Source organism: Alnus glutinosa, chromosome 6, assembly GCF_958979055.1.
Source record: "Alnus glutinosa chromosome 6, dhAlnGlut1.1, whole genome shotgun sequence".
Lineage (NCBI taxonomy): Eukaryota > Viridiplantae > Streptophyta > Magnoliopsida > Fagales > Betulaceae > Alnus > Alnus glutinosa.
The window spans coordinates 8,699,920-8,716,029 of NC_084891.1; the positions used below are offsets into that span (position 1 = coordinate 8,699,920).

Below are 16,110 nucleotides of genomic sequence, written 5' to 3' on the forward strand. Positions count from 1 at the left end.
CGGACGAGGGTCTGACCCTCGTCCTCCGTATAGACGAGCTCGGGTGTTACATGGTGTAGTTGCTTTTTCAGAGGTGAAAGGGGTAAAAAAGGCAAAAAAAAAAAAGGCAAAAAAAAAGAAAGAAGAAGCTGAAAGGTAATACACATCAACCGGATCTACAAAAGGTGGCTTGGGCACTGTGCACTGCACAGTTCGCAGAGGGGAGGAAGTGGGTGGGGGGACAAAATATGGGGTCAAAATATAAAGAAAAATTTTTAGGGGGGACAAAAAAAAATTTTGGAGGGACAAATTTAAAATTTTATATATTTAAAGTTAAATTTCAAAACTTTTGGGGGGACATTCGTCCCCCCACCCACCAACGTGGGTCCGCCCCTGCCTGAGCGATTCCCCTTCTAACTCTTCAAAATAATGCTTAAACACCTGCCATAGAGAAATCAGAACGAACAATCTCAATGAGCTTGGTGAAGAAGCGCTCGGCCTGTAAGCAATGACGGAGAAAGGGGGGGGGGGGGGGGGGGGGGGCAAACCCCCCCCTCAACTCTTAAGAAAATTAAAAAAAAAAAAATTAAATTAAGGTATATTTTTTTAGATTAATCAAATTAAGGTTTTTTTTTTGCCTATAGGCCCCTAGCAAGATTTTTTTTTTTCCTTGGCCCATTCCCTTTTATCATCTATTCAACTATTGTCAAAACTTTTTTCTTTAATATTTTACTGGTAGCAATGGACATACTTGAGAAGGTAACAATAGAAGGATTTTTACAAAGTTGTAGAGGCTTTGTTCAAAGTAAATGAAAAGGGTTTAATAAAGTAGTGCATTAGAAGAAGACATGTGTGGATTTGAGGAGTTACTTGACCAAACTCAATTTCTTAAGAATGTGTGAAAAAAATAACTGAGACCTTTTATATTTATATTTATATTTTTAATTTTTTGAATCTTTGGACAGCGGTTTTCTTTACTTTTTTTAAAAAAACTCATTTCACTTTTGCTTATTGATTTTTTATTTGAATGGAATAATAAATATATCAAAACTGGATTATGTTTAATTTACTTAAAATTTGCCTTTATATATACTTTAATCCCTACTTAAGAAAAAAAATTATTTGGCCCCCTCCCATTAAAATGTCTGGCTCCGTCCTTGGTTGTAAGGTGGAGACGTTGCCGCAGTAGTTGCGCCAAATCAGCACGTGGCTTTTGATATCCAAGAGGAACAGTGCCGACACTGCCTCTAACATGCTTTCTCTTACTCTGTTTTCCTCTTCTGAATTCTTTTCTTAGGGTTTCGCAGAGCACTTGCAGAGAAAATGGATGAGAAATGGTGATGGATTAATTTACTGGGAGGGATGGGGGTGGCCGGCTTTCTCAGAGGACGCCATCCGCATCTTGGCCGGCGTCCTCTTTTCTTTTTTTTTTTTTTCTTTTTTTTTTTTAAATGTGGCGGGAATGGGTGTCGCAGTATTAGGGGTGTTAAGTGGCGCTGATATGGTAATCAGTTAAATTTTGGATGAAAAAATAGACGGAGGTACCAAATCCGTCTTTTCTCAAAACTCAGATACTATTTGTGATGCGAATTGAAACTCAGGTACCAAAAAGTAAAGTTTTTAAACCACAGGTACGAAAAAAGTCTTTAACCCTTTAAAGAGTAATGCTTGAGACCATTAGGGCTCGTTTGGGTGTGTAATTTTTTTGTATTATATTCTACTCTTTTATATTACATTTAAAATTACGAATACCTTGAAAACTTGTTTTTTAAATTATGTTTAGATGATTTAAAAAATCAGAGATAAAATTATAAAAAATTAGATAAAATCTGAGTAGAATTTGAATTCCAAAAGACAATCTAAACATGTTTTTGAAAAATAATAAAATATAATAAAAAACAATTGTTATCAAAACACGCCCTTACTTTTTTTGAATTTTCATCCGAAAAAAATGATGTGGGATGATAAAAATGTAATTTTGCATTTAATATTTACTCCTTTATATTACTTTTTTTTTCATCCCACGTCACTATTTCCGGATAATTCCAAAAATAGTAATGGCCTCAAGCATTACTCTTTTTAAAAATGCTCACTTACACTGTTCTTTTATCCATAGGAAGAATTAGTTAATTTCTTTTTCTCTTGATATTTTTTTATCACCATAAATGGTTTATTCTTTTTCTATTTCCCCATATATATATTGCCATTCATGTCATGGAATTGCTTTTATAGTATTGAACTGACAAACTTTATATAGTAATGAATTGCAAAAATTAATCATACGTGGAAATTAACAGTTCTTTAGGGTCTGTTTGAGTCTGCGATTTTAAAAAGTGCGATTTTAAAAATAACGATTTTAAAATGTGCGATTTGAAAAAGTGATTTTTTAAAATGGAGTTAGCGTTTGGCAAAATCGCAGTTTGCCATTTAAAATCGTAGGTTAGTCTTCAAAATTTTGTGTTTTCAAAAAAGCATCCCCTTGGCTGCGACTTGAAAAAGCAGTTTTTTGTGTTTTTAAATCACAATTTTTTACAAACACAATTCCCAAACGATTTATTTTCTGCGATTTGATTTAAAATCGCAATTTTTATCTACGAAATCACAATCTCAAACGCACCCTTAATAAGAGGAGAAATGCTAGAGCATCTTCTGGTGTTCTCCTAGAATGGTATAGATGTAATTAAAAAATTACATCTATGTCCTTTTGAATGGCATAGATGTAATTTTTTAATTAAAAAAATTACATCTATGTCATTCCAGGAGAACACCAGGAGAACTCCAGGAGATGCTCTAACATTCCTTTAAAAAGATACGTTAGTTGTATAAAATTAAACGATTATTAAAGATTATTAAAGAAAACTATACTTACAGTGTGTAACATAAGCCATTCTTTCCCAAAATTTCTCTCTCATCTTTTTCAAAACAAATCGTTTCTTTAGAATTGATGCAAAGTGTTTATATAACTTGCGTAAAAATCATTTTGACTCTAGAGATACTTTTCATACTAGGTTTCAAATAACATATAACTTAGCACTTTTTTTTTTCGAGAATAATTAAAACCCCAGTGTATAACTATATGCCATTTAAATTCAGTGATATCTAAAAAAATTACCACTATTTTTTTTTTATTTTTTCTAATTTTAGCCCTCCAATTTTTTTTTTCCCCAATTTGACCCCTCCAAATTGGGGATGCTGGCTCCGCCCCTGGTTTATACCAGGTGTAAAAAGTAGATGCATGCAAGCACAAAATAATATGGATTTACATAATAATATTGTTGAGCGTTTAATCGGCTGACGTGATGTGTTTTAAATGGCTTTTCATGTCAGACACTTAAATAAAAAGTGTAAACCACTTAAAACACAACATGTGATCAGTACGCCTGTCTGACATGTATACGATAAATGAGCGTAAAAAATAAAATTATTCTAGAAAAAAGAATAATGTTACTCTTCAAACTTATTTATCATACTTATTTTATTTTTCAAAAAGTTGGCTCTCATATAACAAAAAAGAAAAAGAAAAAGGTTATGTTTATCTTGCTTAAGCTCAGTTTGGTATTTAAGCTCACGTTATGTTTCTTGGTCATTCAAGGTTCTTCCTAGATAGAATATTAATATTTGTATAATACTCTAGGAAAACAAAAGAAACCAAATTATTTGAATTCAAATAGCTAGAGAAAGCTAGACTCCCACAATTAACTCAACAGACACGAAACATTTGCTCATGGAAAATGACCAAATTTACAAAGACAAATCCACATATTTAAAGCTTTTTCTTTTTCTAGAAAGACAAAATCTAAATTCGATGCGGTGGCCAGCTAGAATTTGAAACCGTACCCTCAGGCTATCCAACAAAGAGAGAGATAGAGAGATCGATGAGAGTACCTGATCGATGGAAAAGCCGAAGAAAGACTAGATTCCTGAGAGTGAGGATCGAGTTGTGCTAGCAAAGAGAGGAGCTATGCGGTTTGAAGTTCAGAGAGAAGGAGAAGGTCGAATGCGAATGGGTTGAGCGCAAAGGAAAAGTTGATCGATCGGGTGTACGTGTGGGTTGAGCAAGAGTGTGAGAGGGAAAAATGCATGGTTTACGATAAACGAAACTTTTAACCATCACTTTCGGTCGCATTAGACACCGAAAAACATTTTTCATAAAACATTTTAATATGCCGAAACAAACCAAGCTAGCTAGCCTTAATTTGGTTCATAAATCAAGTTTGTTTTTGTTGAACAATTTATCTTGATCAATAATCACCCGGCCTGTGAGTTGTCTTTATTACTGATGAAACGTACATTAATAATTACAATTGCAGCAAATCGATATATATATATATATATATAACCCCAAGAAACTCAAAAATCAATTTGTTCTTTATCACACTCCCAATTTCTTCGTATATGTATACCTATTTGTCTTCCCTAGAACTCATCGACCACCTTAATAATAATTTGAACCAAAAATTAAAAAACCAACTTGAAAACGATCGAGTACTAATTCCCCTTAATTGTCGCGTTTGAAAAACCAAAACCTCAATCTAGTACTGTAACTTAGCTGATCCAAAGAAACCTGTCTTTCAAACCGAAGCTGCCGACGGAAGTTTGCAATGAAAATCTCCGCCCTCTTATCAATATCGTCGTCCGAACCAAAACTTCTCGCTCGTTGAATCCCAGTCGTCCCCGAACGATCTCATTCCAATTTGTCATCCTCGATGCATCCATGCAAGCCCAGCCGGTCGTCAAAGCTTAGCCGGCGGCTGTAGGAAGATCTACCGACAGTCGAACGCAAGCACCATAGCCTCACGTTAAAGGTAAGCAAAAGTTTGAATTTCTTCACTGCCTTCTTGAGGCGACGGCCTATCTCTACCCAGCTCTCTCAACCCATTTCTTGGTTTTTCCACACCTTGTTGAAGTGAAACTTAGTTTGGTTCAAATATGCGTGGATTTTAAGCTTTTTATAGATGAAGTGAGTGATCGAATTCTTGGTAGCTAGCTAGAGAGCGTGTTTGAAATGATTAGTGTAGAATTACCTTGGAGTTTCATGGAAGCTTGGGTGACACGACTGACATTCGCTGTCATCACTGCTGAATCAGTACTCTTAGTAAGTAATTAATGGGAAACTTTACTTAATCCATTAACTTCGTGTAATTACTCTTAAAAATTTTAAAAATTTTTAATTTAGTATATCTATTGTTCAATTTTTTTTAAGTTCAATCATCTATTAGGATTATTCTGTTAAATCCTAGCAGCGGAGTGTCAAAATTTTTAAAATATTCTTCATTATTTTTAGGAAAGAAAAAAAAAAATTGTATAGATTTAAGCAATTGTCAGAATTTAACTGAATTTGCTAAAGTACCCACACTTGAATCTTTGAAATTATATATGTGTTTTTTTAAGAGCGGTATTTTTATAATTTTAATAAGATTTAACGAAAAATCTTTACAAAATGATAAAATTAAAAAATAATGAAAAAATTCATACAATAAATTAAGAAATTTTAAAGTTTAAGAAAGTAATTAACGACATTTCAAAGAATAAATTAAAGTGAAGTTTTTACTCATGTGTGTCTATATATATATATATATATATAACATTCTATGACTGTACGTTATGTTTGGGTATACGTAACGGCTGAGCTGTCAAATTATTTAGTAGTACTTTTTCAGTCAAGACAATGGTCTCAATTATACACTCGCTTCCAAGTTTTGCTCCGAAAGCTAGAATTTGGAAAATTCTGTCGGCAAAGACGTACGTAATTAAGCACGATCGAGTCCACGACGTCGAAGAAGCCGAAGGTGAGCGTGATGAGACTGAAGGGGAAGAGTCTACCGGCCGATCAGCGGAAGGTCAGGGTTCTCGGCCGCTTGCTCCCCAGTTGCCGGAAACAACTGTCGCCAGTGATTCTAGAAAAAAGAGTTCACATTTGCATTGTATACTTATAAAACATGATTAATTAGTTTATCAAACATCTTATATTAATTAAGCATACAAACACACGCTACTGGAATTCCAAACTTGTGTGTATATATATATATATTAAAGTTAAATAGAAATTAAACTATAGTTTTCTTTGTAACTGCTCATGCTGACCATGGGAAAGATGGGGATGATGATGATCGATGTAGGAGATGGCCAAAGCTGTACGTGCATTTTTCACCTTGGACACACTCGCGAGTACATGCACCTAAATAAAGGTTTCACGTCCCCAATATTGACTGTCACTTTCTTTGTCGCCAAATCTATACAATTAATATATATATATATATATATATATATATATATATATATATATATATATATATATATATATATATATATCATCTCATTCCTGCACGAAATTAGCCAGAAACATCACATGCATTAAACTGGCATGGCCTTGCAATTAATTTGATAATTCATGCATGAACGACTGTCTCGCCATGTATGGCATCCGCCGCCATCGAACTCCAAACGACATCACTAGATCAAGCTAGCTCACTTCCAAGGTTTGCTTTGTGCCGCAGATTATCAGATTAGTGAGATCAGTTTTAATCAAGTTATGAGTTAGTTCAGTTTGTTATCTTAGTTAACACACATGTACTTATCTTATTGGTTTCTTGTATTGTATAAATACAGACATATTTGTATTATTTCATTTCAACCTAATCAGATTAGATATTCATTCCATTATCTCTCTGAGCTCATCCTCTTCCTTATTCTTTGCGATTTTGTACATTCAGATTCTAATATGGTATCAGAGTGTTCAATCATGAACAATTCTTCTACTTTGCCTCCTACATTCTCGAATGAGAATGCCTCTAGTCCATTCTTCCTTCACAACGGCTACACTTCCAGTACGGTGCTCGTATCACAAATTGTGACCGGCAATAACCTTAGTATTTGGCGTCGATCTATGGAGATGGCTCTTACTGCTAAAAACAAAGTAGGATTCATTGATGGTTCCATTCTTAAACCATCTCATCCTTCATTTTCTGTTTGGATGCGTTGTAATACGATGGTCTTATCATGGATCCTCAACTCGATTTCTGCTGAGATCACTAATAGTGTGATCTTCATCAATTCAACTACTTCTATGTGGTTTGATCTACAAGAATGTTTTTATCAGAGAAATGGTCCCAGAGTTTTTCAATTACAGAAGAAAATCTTTGTTCTTGCTCAAGGTAATAATTCAATCAGTGCGTATTACACGCAATTGAAGGGGCTTTGGGGTGAATTGTTGAGCTTTCGTCCAGTTTCAAACTGCTCTTGCGGAGGATCGAAGGTTCTTGTTGAACATCATCACCAAGAGTATGTGTTTCATTTTCTTATGGGCTTAAATGAGTCTTTTGCTAATATTAGAGGTCAAATTCTTTAATAAATCCTCTTCCACCTATAAACAAAGTGTTTTCCTTGGTGATTCAAGAAGAGAGGTAGCGTGAGCTCTGTGCTTCTTTTTCTTTTGTGCATGATACTACAGCTATATTAACCAAGACTGATCCTTCCCCTTCCAATTCTTATCCTAAACAATCACAATTTCGTAAATAACGTCCTCTCTGTTCCCATTGTGGTCTTTTAGGCCATACCATTGACAAATGTTACAAGTTACACGGCCTTCCTCCAGGTTACAAACCTAAGCCGTGTCCTGCTTCCGCTCAAATTTCTGTGACTCAAGAGCAATGTCAACAATTGCTTGCTCTGCTCAAGCCTCATGATGTGTCTGCTAATTCTTCAACTCAAGCAAGTTCTTCTGCACCTCCACAGGACCATATTTCCTCTAATATGATAGGTAATATCCAAACTTTTACTCATGCTTCTTGTCCATTAGAGAAGAGGTATTCGGTATTTTCTTGCACTTCTTTTCTTCAAATTCACCAAATTCGCCACACTTGGATTATAGAAACCGGAGCTACTGATCACATGATCAGCTTTGTCACATTGTTTACGTCCATTACTGTTGTTGTTTCTCATAAAGTCAAATTACCTAATGGTCATTTTGCTCATGTGACACATATTGGCACTGTCCAATTATCAGAACATCTTATCCTTACTAAAGTTTTTTGTGTTCCCTCCTTTTCATTCAATCTAATTTATGCTAGTCAATTGTTTAGAGATATTCATTGTTGTCTCATTTTTATTGCTGGTTATTGTTTTATTCAGAACTTGCACACTTGGAGGACGATTGGCATGGGTAGACAGCGTGGTGGCTTATTTCATTTTTTTGCAAACATCCAAGGCAACTACTCCATCTACTCCTGTATTATCACCTTCTGATCATAATTCATCTACTGCTTTTGTTTCTAGTTCTGTTAAAAATGTTAATGCCGATGTTTGGTATTTTCGTTTAGGTCATTTTGCCTCAGTTCAGATTGTCTTTTTTACATGATGTACTTCCTTCTATCACTTGTAAATCCACTACTGTTTGTATAGTTTGTCCACTAGCTCGCCAAAGAAGACTAAGTTTCCCAATTAGTTCTTCTGTTTCAAGTTCAATTTTTTACTTGATTCATGTAGATATTTGGGGACCATTTTCAATACATTCAATAAATGGCAGCTCTTTCTTTCTTACAATAGTGGATAATTTTAGTCGCTTTACTTGGGTTTATTTGTTCCAATCCAAAGCACAAGTTCGCAATTTAATTCAATCCTTTATCATTTCATTAAAACACAATTTTAGCTCAAAATTAAAGCTGTTCGATCTGACCATGGGGCTGAATTTTGTGTGCCCGATTTTTATTCTGCCAAAGGTATTATACATCAATTGAGTTGTGTTAAAACTTCACAACAAAATTCTGTTGCGGAGCGAAAACATCAACATTTGCTTAATGTTACTCGAGCATTAAGGTTTCAATCTCAATTACCTCTCCAATTTTGGGGTGATTGTGTTCTAACTTCGGTTCATATTATAAACCGCATACCTACTCCTAATATGTCCAATAAATCTCCTTATCAATTGCTTTTCTCTAAATCACCTTCATATCTTCACTTATGAGTCTTTGGATGTCTCTGTTTTTCTTCTACGCTTTCTCAAAACAGGTCAAAGTTTGATGCTAGGGCTAAGCCTTGCGTTAATTGGCTATCCCTCTAATTCAAAGGATATAAACTTTATGATCTTATTACTCATTTTATTTTTGTTTCTCGGGATGTAGTCTTCCATGAACACATATTTCCATTTGCTTCTCATCTTACAAATTTCAATTCTAATGGTTGTTTTGTTGTTCTTAAACCTATTTCAGATGTTATTCCTTCTCATAATGATTCTGTTGATTCTCATTCTGCTTCCCATGATCTGTTAAATTCTGATCCTATTGTTTCTGCTCCTCCTATTTCAATTCCTATTTTTGTTCGTCAATCTACTCGTGTTAGGTGTAGACTTGGATATTTACAGCAATTTCATTGCAATTTAGCAACCCATTCTACTCATCTAGTTGGTTCTACAAGTTCTTTTCCAGGGAAACAACATGATATTTCCTCTGTTATTGGTTATAATCATCTTTCTCATCCTTATAAACATTTTCGCTGTTCTGTTTCATCACAGATTGAGCCTAAGTCCTTTTCTCAAGCTGTTAAATCCCCTCAATGGCGTGATGCCATAGCTACTGAGATCAGTGCACTAGAAGCAAACAACACTTGGGCTGTCACAGATCTTCCTCCCAACAAACACCCCATTGGATGTATATGGGTCTACAAAGTGAAGCTTAAGGCTAATGGTGAGATTGAGCGTTACAAAGCTCGATTGGTGGCAAAAGGATATACACAATGCGAAGGCTTAGACTAATATGATACATTCTCCCCGATTGCAAAGCTCGCAATCGTTCAGTGCCTCCTTGCTCTTGCTGCTGTGAAGAACTGGCATCTCCATCAGTTGGACGTTAACAACGCCTTTCTTCATGGAGATTTAGTTGTAGAAATCTATATGAAACTCCTTCTCGGTTTTGCCAGTTCAGGAACATCTAAAGTCTGCAAGTTACAGAAATCTCTTTATGGCCTCAAGCAGGCTTCTCGGTAATTGTTTGCCAAGTTTTCATCCACTTTGATTGCTCATGGTTTTATACAGTCTAAGGCTGATTATTCATTGTTCACTCGCACACAAGCTTCTTCATTTATTGCTTTGCTTGTTTACGTTGATGATATAGTCATTGTTAGTGACAATGTTGCAGCACTTTCAGAGCTTACTCAATTTCTTAATAATGTCTTTAGCATCAAAGACCTTGGTCCATTGAAATATTTTCTTGGTATAGAAGTTGCCTGTAGTGATTAGGGCTGGCAATTTTGACTTGACACGACACAACAACTCGACACGAATACGACACGAAATTAGCGGGTTTGGGTCTACTTTAAACGGGTTTGGGTTATAAACGGGTCTACCCGTTTATCTCAGTTAAACGGGTCGTGTCACGGGTCACCCGCGGGTGACCCACTAGACACAATTACTTCTTCTTCTTTTTTTAATTATTATTATTATTATTATATTTTTTTTTTTAAAAAAAAAAAAAAAAGAAGAAGAAGGAGAAATGGGATTAGTCTGACTGTCTGATCAATATCTTCTTTTCTCCCTCTTTTCTTGGTCTTCTTTCTTCTTCCTTCTTCGTTTCTTTTTCTTCTTTCCAGACACAGGGAGAGACGAGAGAGAGAGATCGAGAAATTGAGAGAGAGAGAGAGAGAGTGGGTTGAGAGCTGAGAGATGAGACCGAGAGATCGAGGGAGACTGGAGGAAGGAGAGACCCAATTGTGGAGGATCCGACCAGTGGGTCGACGGTGACGATTCTGGTGAAGCAAAGTTGATTTTCGGTGATTTCTCCAGTGGATTTTCTGGGAAAAATCCTGAAAGTGAGTAATTTTGTGAATTTAGTGTTATCCTGTGATGATTAGTTGGATTGACAGCTTGGGTGTTATTGATTTGAACTTATGTTGAAATTTTGTTGTGGGAATCGATTGGGCTTTGTGAGAGTGCAGTATTTCGGATTGTTTGAGTATGTGTGCAGTGTATCGGTTGACTGAGGGTTATTGTTCCATGTTCTTGATCAATTGTGATATGGGGGCGTGACATTTCTGGGCTGGGTCTCGGGTGCGAGAAGCAGGCCTAGGGTTCTCTTTGCCGCAAGATGATGATCTCTGCAAACCAATTGGGGGGTTTTTGCCGGAGATCCAGATCGGGGTTAGGGTTTTGGAAGGCTTGGCAGAGACGCCTGCGCCAGCGAGTCCACCAAGGGCTTGCGGTATGTGTTCGAACTTCACTTACTTGTTAATGTAAATGCTTTGTAATTACTAATTAATGGATGAGCTGAAGCAATGAGGAAAAACTCTCGGTCATCTTCAATCTCATCTAGTTTCATTATTTTTACTTTCCTTTCTCTTTGGTTTTAGTACTCGGAAGTTGGAAGAGTGTTTGATTTTGGTTCTGTTGCTTGATGATTTTGATTTTGTGTTTGAGCTTGAGCTGATTAAGATATTGGTCCGAGAGTTTTTGATTTTGATGATTTTGATTTTGATTCAGTGAATGCTTTCACAAGCATCACTGAATCCTAATATATATATTATTTTTTTTAAAGGGTTAAACGGGTCGTGTCGACCCGATATGATCCGTTATGTTAAACGGGTTTCACGGGTCGTGTCAGGTGACCCGTGAAATAACCGTGTCGTGTCGTGTTTGGAGCCCCGACCCCGTTAACATAAACGGGTCGTGTCTAAGTCTAACTTAAACGGGTCACGGGTCTTAACGGGTCGTGTCGGGTACCCGTTTTGCCAGATAAAGGCATATCTATTTCTCACCGCAAATATGCATTGGAAATTCTAGAGGATTCTGGTGTTCTCGATGCTAAACCAGTTCTCTTCCTCATGGATTCCAATCTTAAACTATCTCGGGGTGATGGTGAGCTCCTTGATGATCCTTCTAGTTATCGCAGATTAGTTGGTAGATTGGTTTACTTAACCATTACATGACCGGATCTTTCTTTCTCGGTTCAGTTATTGAGTCAGTTTATGGATTCTCCTAGAAAACCACATCTGGATGCAGCATTTCGGGTCTTGAGATACTTAAAATCCTCTCCAGGACAGGGTCTCTTATTTCATTCTAATTCTTCTCTAAAGTTGAAGGCTTTTTGTGACTCGAATTGGGCTGCATGCCCGGATACTCGTCGTTCCGTCACTGATTTTTGCGTTTTCATAGGAGATTCTATGATTTCTTGGAAGTCAAAAAAGCAGCATACGGTTTCGAGGTCTTCAGCTGAGGCTGAATACCAGTCCATGGCTGCTGTGACTTGTGAGATTACATGGTTACTTTGCTTCAGGATCTTCAGCTTTCTCATTCTCAAGCGGCTTTGGTTTTCTATGATAATCAGGCTGCCCTTCACATTGCAACAAATCAAGTTTTCCATGAACGTACTAAGCACATAGAATTGGATTGTCATCTTGTGCATGAGAAACTTACTCAAGGGTTAATTCAGACATTGCATGTCAAGTCTGCTCATCATCTTGCAGACATCTTTACAAAGGCTCTACCTCGTCTTGTTTTACATGATCTTATGTCCCAGATGAATGTCATCAACATCTTCCATCCATCTTAAGGGGGGTTATAAGATTAGTTAGATTAGTTTTAATCTAGTTATGAGTTAGTTCAGTTTGTTATCTTAGTTAACACATGTGTACTTATCTTATTGGTTTCTTGTATTGTATAAATACAAACATATCTGTATTATTTCATTTCAACCAAATCAGATTAGATATTCATTCAATTCTCTCTTTGAGTTCATCCTCTTCCTTATTCTTTACAATTATGTACATTCAGATTATGATACAGATCTTCACCCTTTTAATCTACACATTAAAGTCTTATCAACAGTTATCTTGCCCTAGCTCACACTCAAGTTTCTAGTTGTTGCCGCACTGGATCACTTAAAAAATTTCGAGAAAAAAAAAATACTTGTTTTCTTTTCAAACTCAAGCTTCCGGCCACCTTAAGTTTGAGGGGATATAACACTTCGCTCAACACATGTACCAAATATCTTACAAATTTCTGATTTTTAAGCCAATAAGAACAATATGATCTTAATATTACCCTATTTTGTAAAATGTCCAAACAAGTTTTTAAGATATTGAAATAGCCTTGTTCGAAAATGTGGTAATTAGGGTTTTTAGCCATAATGATTGATCATTGTGTTAAAACGATCGAATGGTATTAAGGGCGGAGCTAGCATTTGAAATTTAAGAGGGTCAAAACTAAAAAAATAAAAATAAAAATATAAATTAGGAGTAATTTATTTTTTTAAAATTTTTTTTAAAAAAAAACCTTGAAGCTTGGGGGGCCATTGGTAGCTCTGCGCCTTCATGGTATGACTCTAGCTCTAACTAATGATCAGTCGTAGTTTTAAAACGATCGATCGGTGGCTGTCCATGCATGCTTTTGAAACGTGACCTTTTCAGTACAAGCACGCGGGAGGAGGTCTATAATTATAAAACTATGCACCAATAATTATAAAAAATTTACGGCGATGGACTTATGCGTCGACTTTTACTTTTCCCAACACCTAGTATTCAGCTTCCTATATGTGCTATAAAATGAGTGAGCTCTTTTTAAAAAAATTATCGGCGCTTCCTAGGCTTCGTAATAGGTGGGTATACTTTTTTTTTTTTTTTTTTTTTTTTTTTTTTTTTTTTTTTTTTTGGGTATTGTACTACCAATGAAAGTCCAATAACAAAAAGGGGAAAATAAATCTAACTAACTAACATGCAAATCTTCTTCCTGAATTGATTTAACATGACACCAATAACGACATATAGCGATCTAAGAAAATGTTGACACTAATTCCCCCTTCTTCTTCTTCTTTCTTTAATTTTTTTTTTTTTTTTTTTTAGCGACAGTCATGCAACTCGAAAGTACGAAAGTATAATATTACTATTCACACTCATTTATTACACCCATGTCATATCGGCTAATCTATCGTATTTTTAAGTGATTTCTTATGTCAACACTTAAAAAAACAAAAGTGTAAACCACTTAAAACACGACATGCCAACTGAAGGAACATGAGTGTAAATTTAACATTACTTTAGAAGAAAAATTAATTTTACTTTTCACATTCATTTATCATAACCGTGTCACATCCATTGATACCCATGTCACATCTACTACTGATGTTTGCAGATAATTAATATATCATTTAAAAGGAATTGATTCTGATTTTGATCGATGGTCTTGTTATATATAATTCTATTATCTTTCATGTACGTACGCTTAATTTGTTGGTACATAAATCAAGTTTCTCTTTTGTTGAACAATTTTTCTTGAATAATCGCCTATGAATATATATAGTCTTTATTAATGATGAAACAATTACAAGCAGCAAATCGATAACCCCAATAAAATCCAAAACAAAACAAAAAAAAAAAAAGAACAGATCGACTTAAAAAATAGTTCGTCGTCCTTTGTTCTTTATCACAGTTCCAACAATTCTCTATTTCTTCATAGAATCATATACATATTTGTCATTTTGTCTTCATCCCTGCAACCCATCGACCACCAAAATTAACAAACCAACTTTAAAACGACTAATTCTCTTTGTCGCCTTTGAAACTACTCCCTCTAGATCTACTGTAACTTAGCTCCAAAGAAACCTGTCTTTCAAGACGAAGCTGCCGACGGAAATTCGCAATGAAAATCTCGGCCCTCTTATCAATATCATCATCCGAAGCAAAACTCCTCGCTCGTTGAATCCCAGTCGGCACCAAATGATATCGATCTCCATCCAATTTGTCATCCTCGATGCATCCACGCAAGCCCAGCCGGTCGTCAAAGCTTAACCGGCGGCTATAGGAAGATCTACCGACAGTCGAACGCAAGCACCATAGCCTCACGTTACAGGTAAGCAAAAGTTTGAATTTCTTCACTGCCTTCTTGAGGCGACGGCCTATCTCTACCCAGCTCTCTCTGCCCATTTCTTGGTTTTTCCACACCAGCTTGTTGAAGTAATGAAACTTAGTTTGGTTAAAAAAATGCGTGGATTTTAAGGTTTTTATAGATGAAGTGAGTGAATTCTCGGACAAGCTACTGGGCAGATCGAGTAGAGAGCGTGTTTGTCAAATGATTAGAGTACTTAACTCGGAGTTTCATCGGTGGCTTGGACGGCACGCTGGGCGCGAGCGCGCGGAATTACGTTGGCCCCAAGCTCCAACGAGTCACCGACGCACCATAAAAACTTTAAAAAGATTTCTACAATTTCTTCTTAAACTACTTTTTAATGACCAGTGATGAAGTGACACGTAGACCAGTGGATGCTATAGGCCCCACAAAAGTTGATAAACACAAAATGGAAGATTCCTTCTAATAATATAAAGTATGAGTACTTTTTGTGATATATTTATATATTTCAGAAAGAATGCGCAAAGCTAGCTGATCATGAGTACGTAACTTAATTAAAACTTTCTTAGTTACTCTGGTGATAGTAATTAAGTCGATCATGGCCTTCAGATTGTCATCACTAACAAGTCTCAATAATGAATATGTGACAATTTCTGCATTCTTTTAGTTTGTGATATATAGATCGATATACACATCTTTTTTTTTTTTTCTTATATAGATATAATTTTTTTTTTGTCATATATGTTACGGAGAGAATTACCTTGGAAGTATATTTGGATACATGCAACTTTAACTCAAAAGCCTAAGCTAAAGTGTTTGGAGTCTATTTAATTATATTAATTACTCTTTTTCTTTATACTGTATCATAGTATAACACAACAACACTCACAAAAGAAAAGTGGCAGTCTCTCTTTAATTTCCAATAAATATTACTAGCTATAGGAAAGAAAATACGAGAAAGAGGGGAGAAGCTGGTCCTAGACTTCACTCCTCAGAAAACATATCTGAGAGGAGGAGAGGGAGCAGATCTGCTCCCTCCTCCTCTCGCTTTTCCTTTCTACTCCTCGCTCCTACCCTCCTCCTCTCATTCTGGCTTTTTCTTTTGTTTGTAGGTGTTCTCTGACCATATTAGTAATTTTGGCATATCTGTTATGCATCTATTCATCTACCTCTGTGTTGTACCGTTCATCTCCTTCCTGGCCGTTGCTGCTGTTTGCTGATTGTGTTTTTGCTTTGAATAAGAGTTTTCTTCTCTTTAGATTTGCCCTTATGGATAATTAATGGGATGGAGGTTAGTCAGGTAT

The 16,110-nt window shown here is 35.9% G+C and overlaps 1 protein-coding gene across 1 annotated transcript; it reads right to left on the bottom strand.

Annotated features, from left to right (window-relative positions):
* Positions 1–14,496: 14,496 nt before the first annotated feature.
* On the bottom strand, positions 14,497–14,883 carry LOC133871491 (uncharacterized). Its single transcript, XM_062308932.1, has one exon. The coding sequence runs from the start codon at positions 14,881–14,883 to the stop codon at positions 14,497–14,499; it is 387 nt and encodes a 128-aa protein (XP_062164916.1).
* Positions 14,884–16,110: the final 1,227 nt, after the last annotated feature.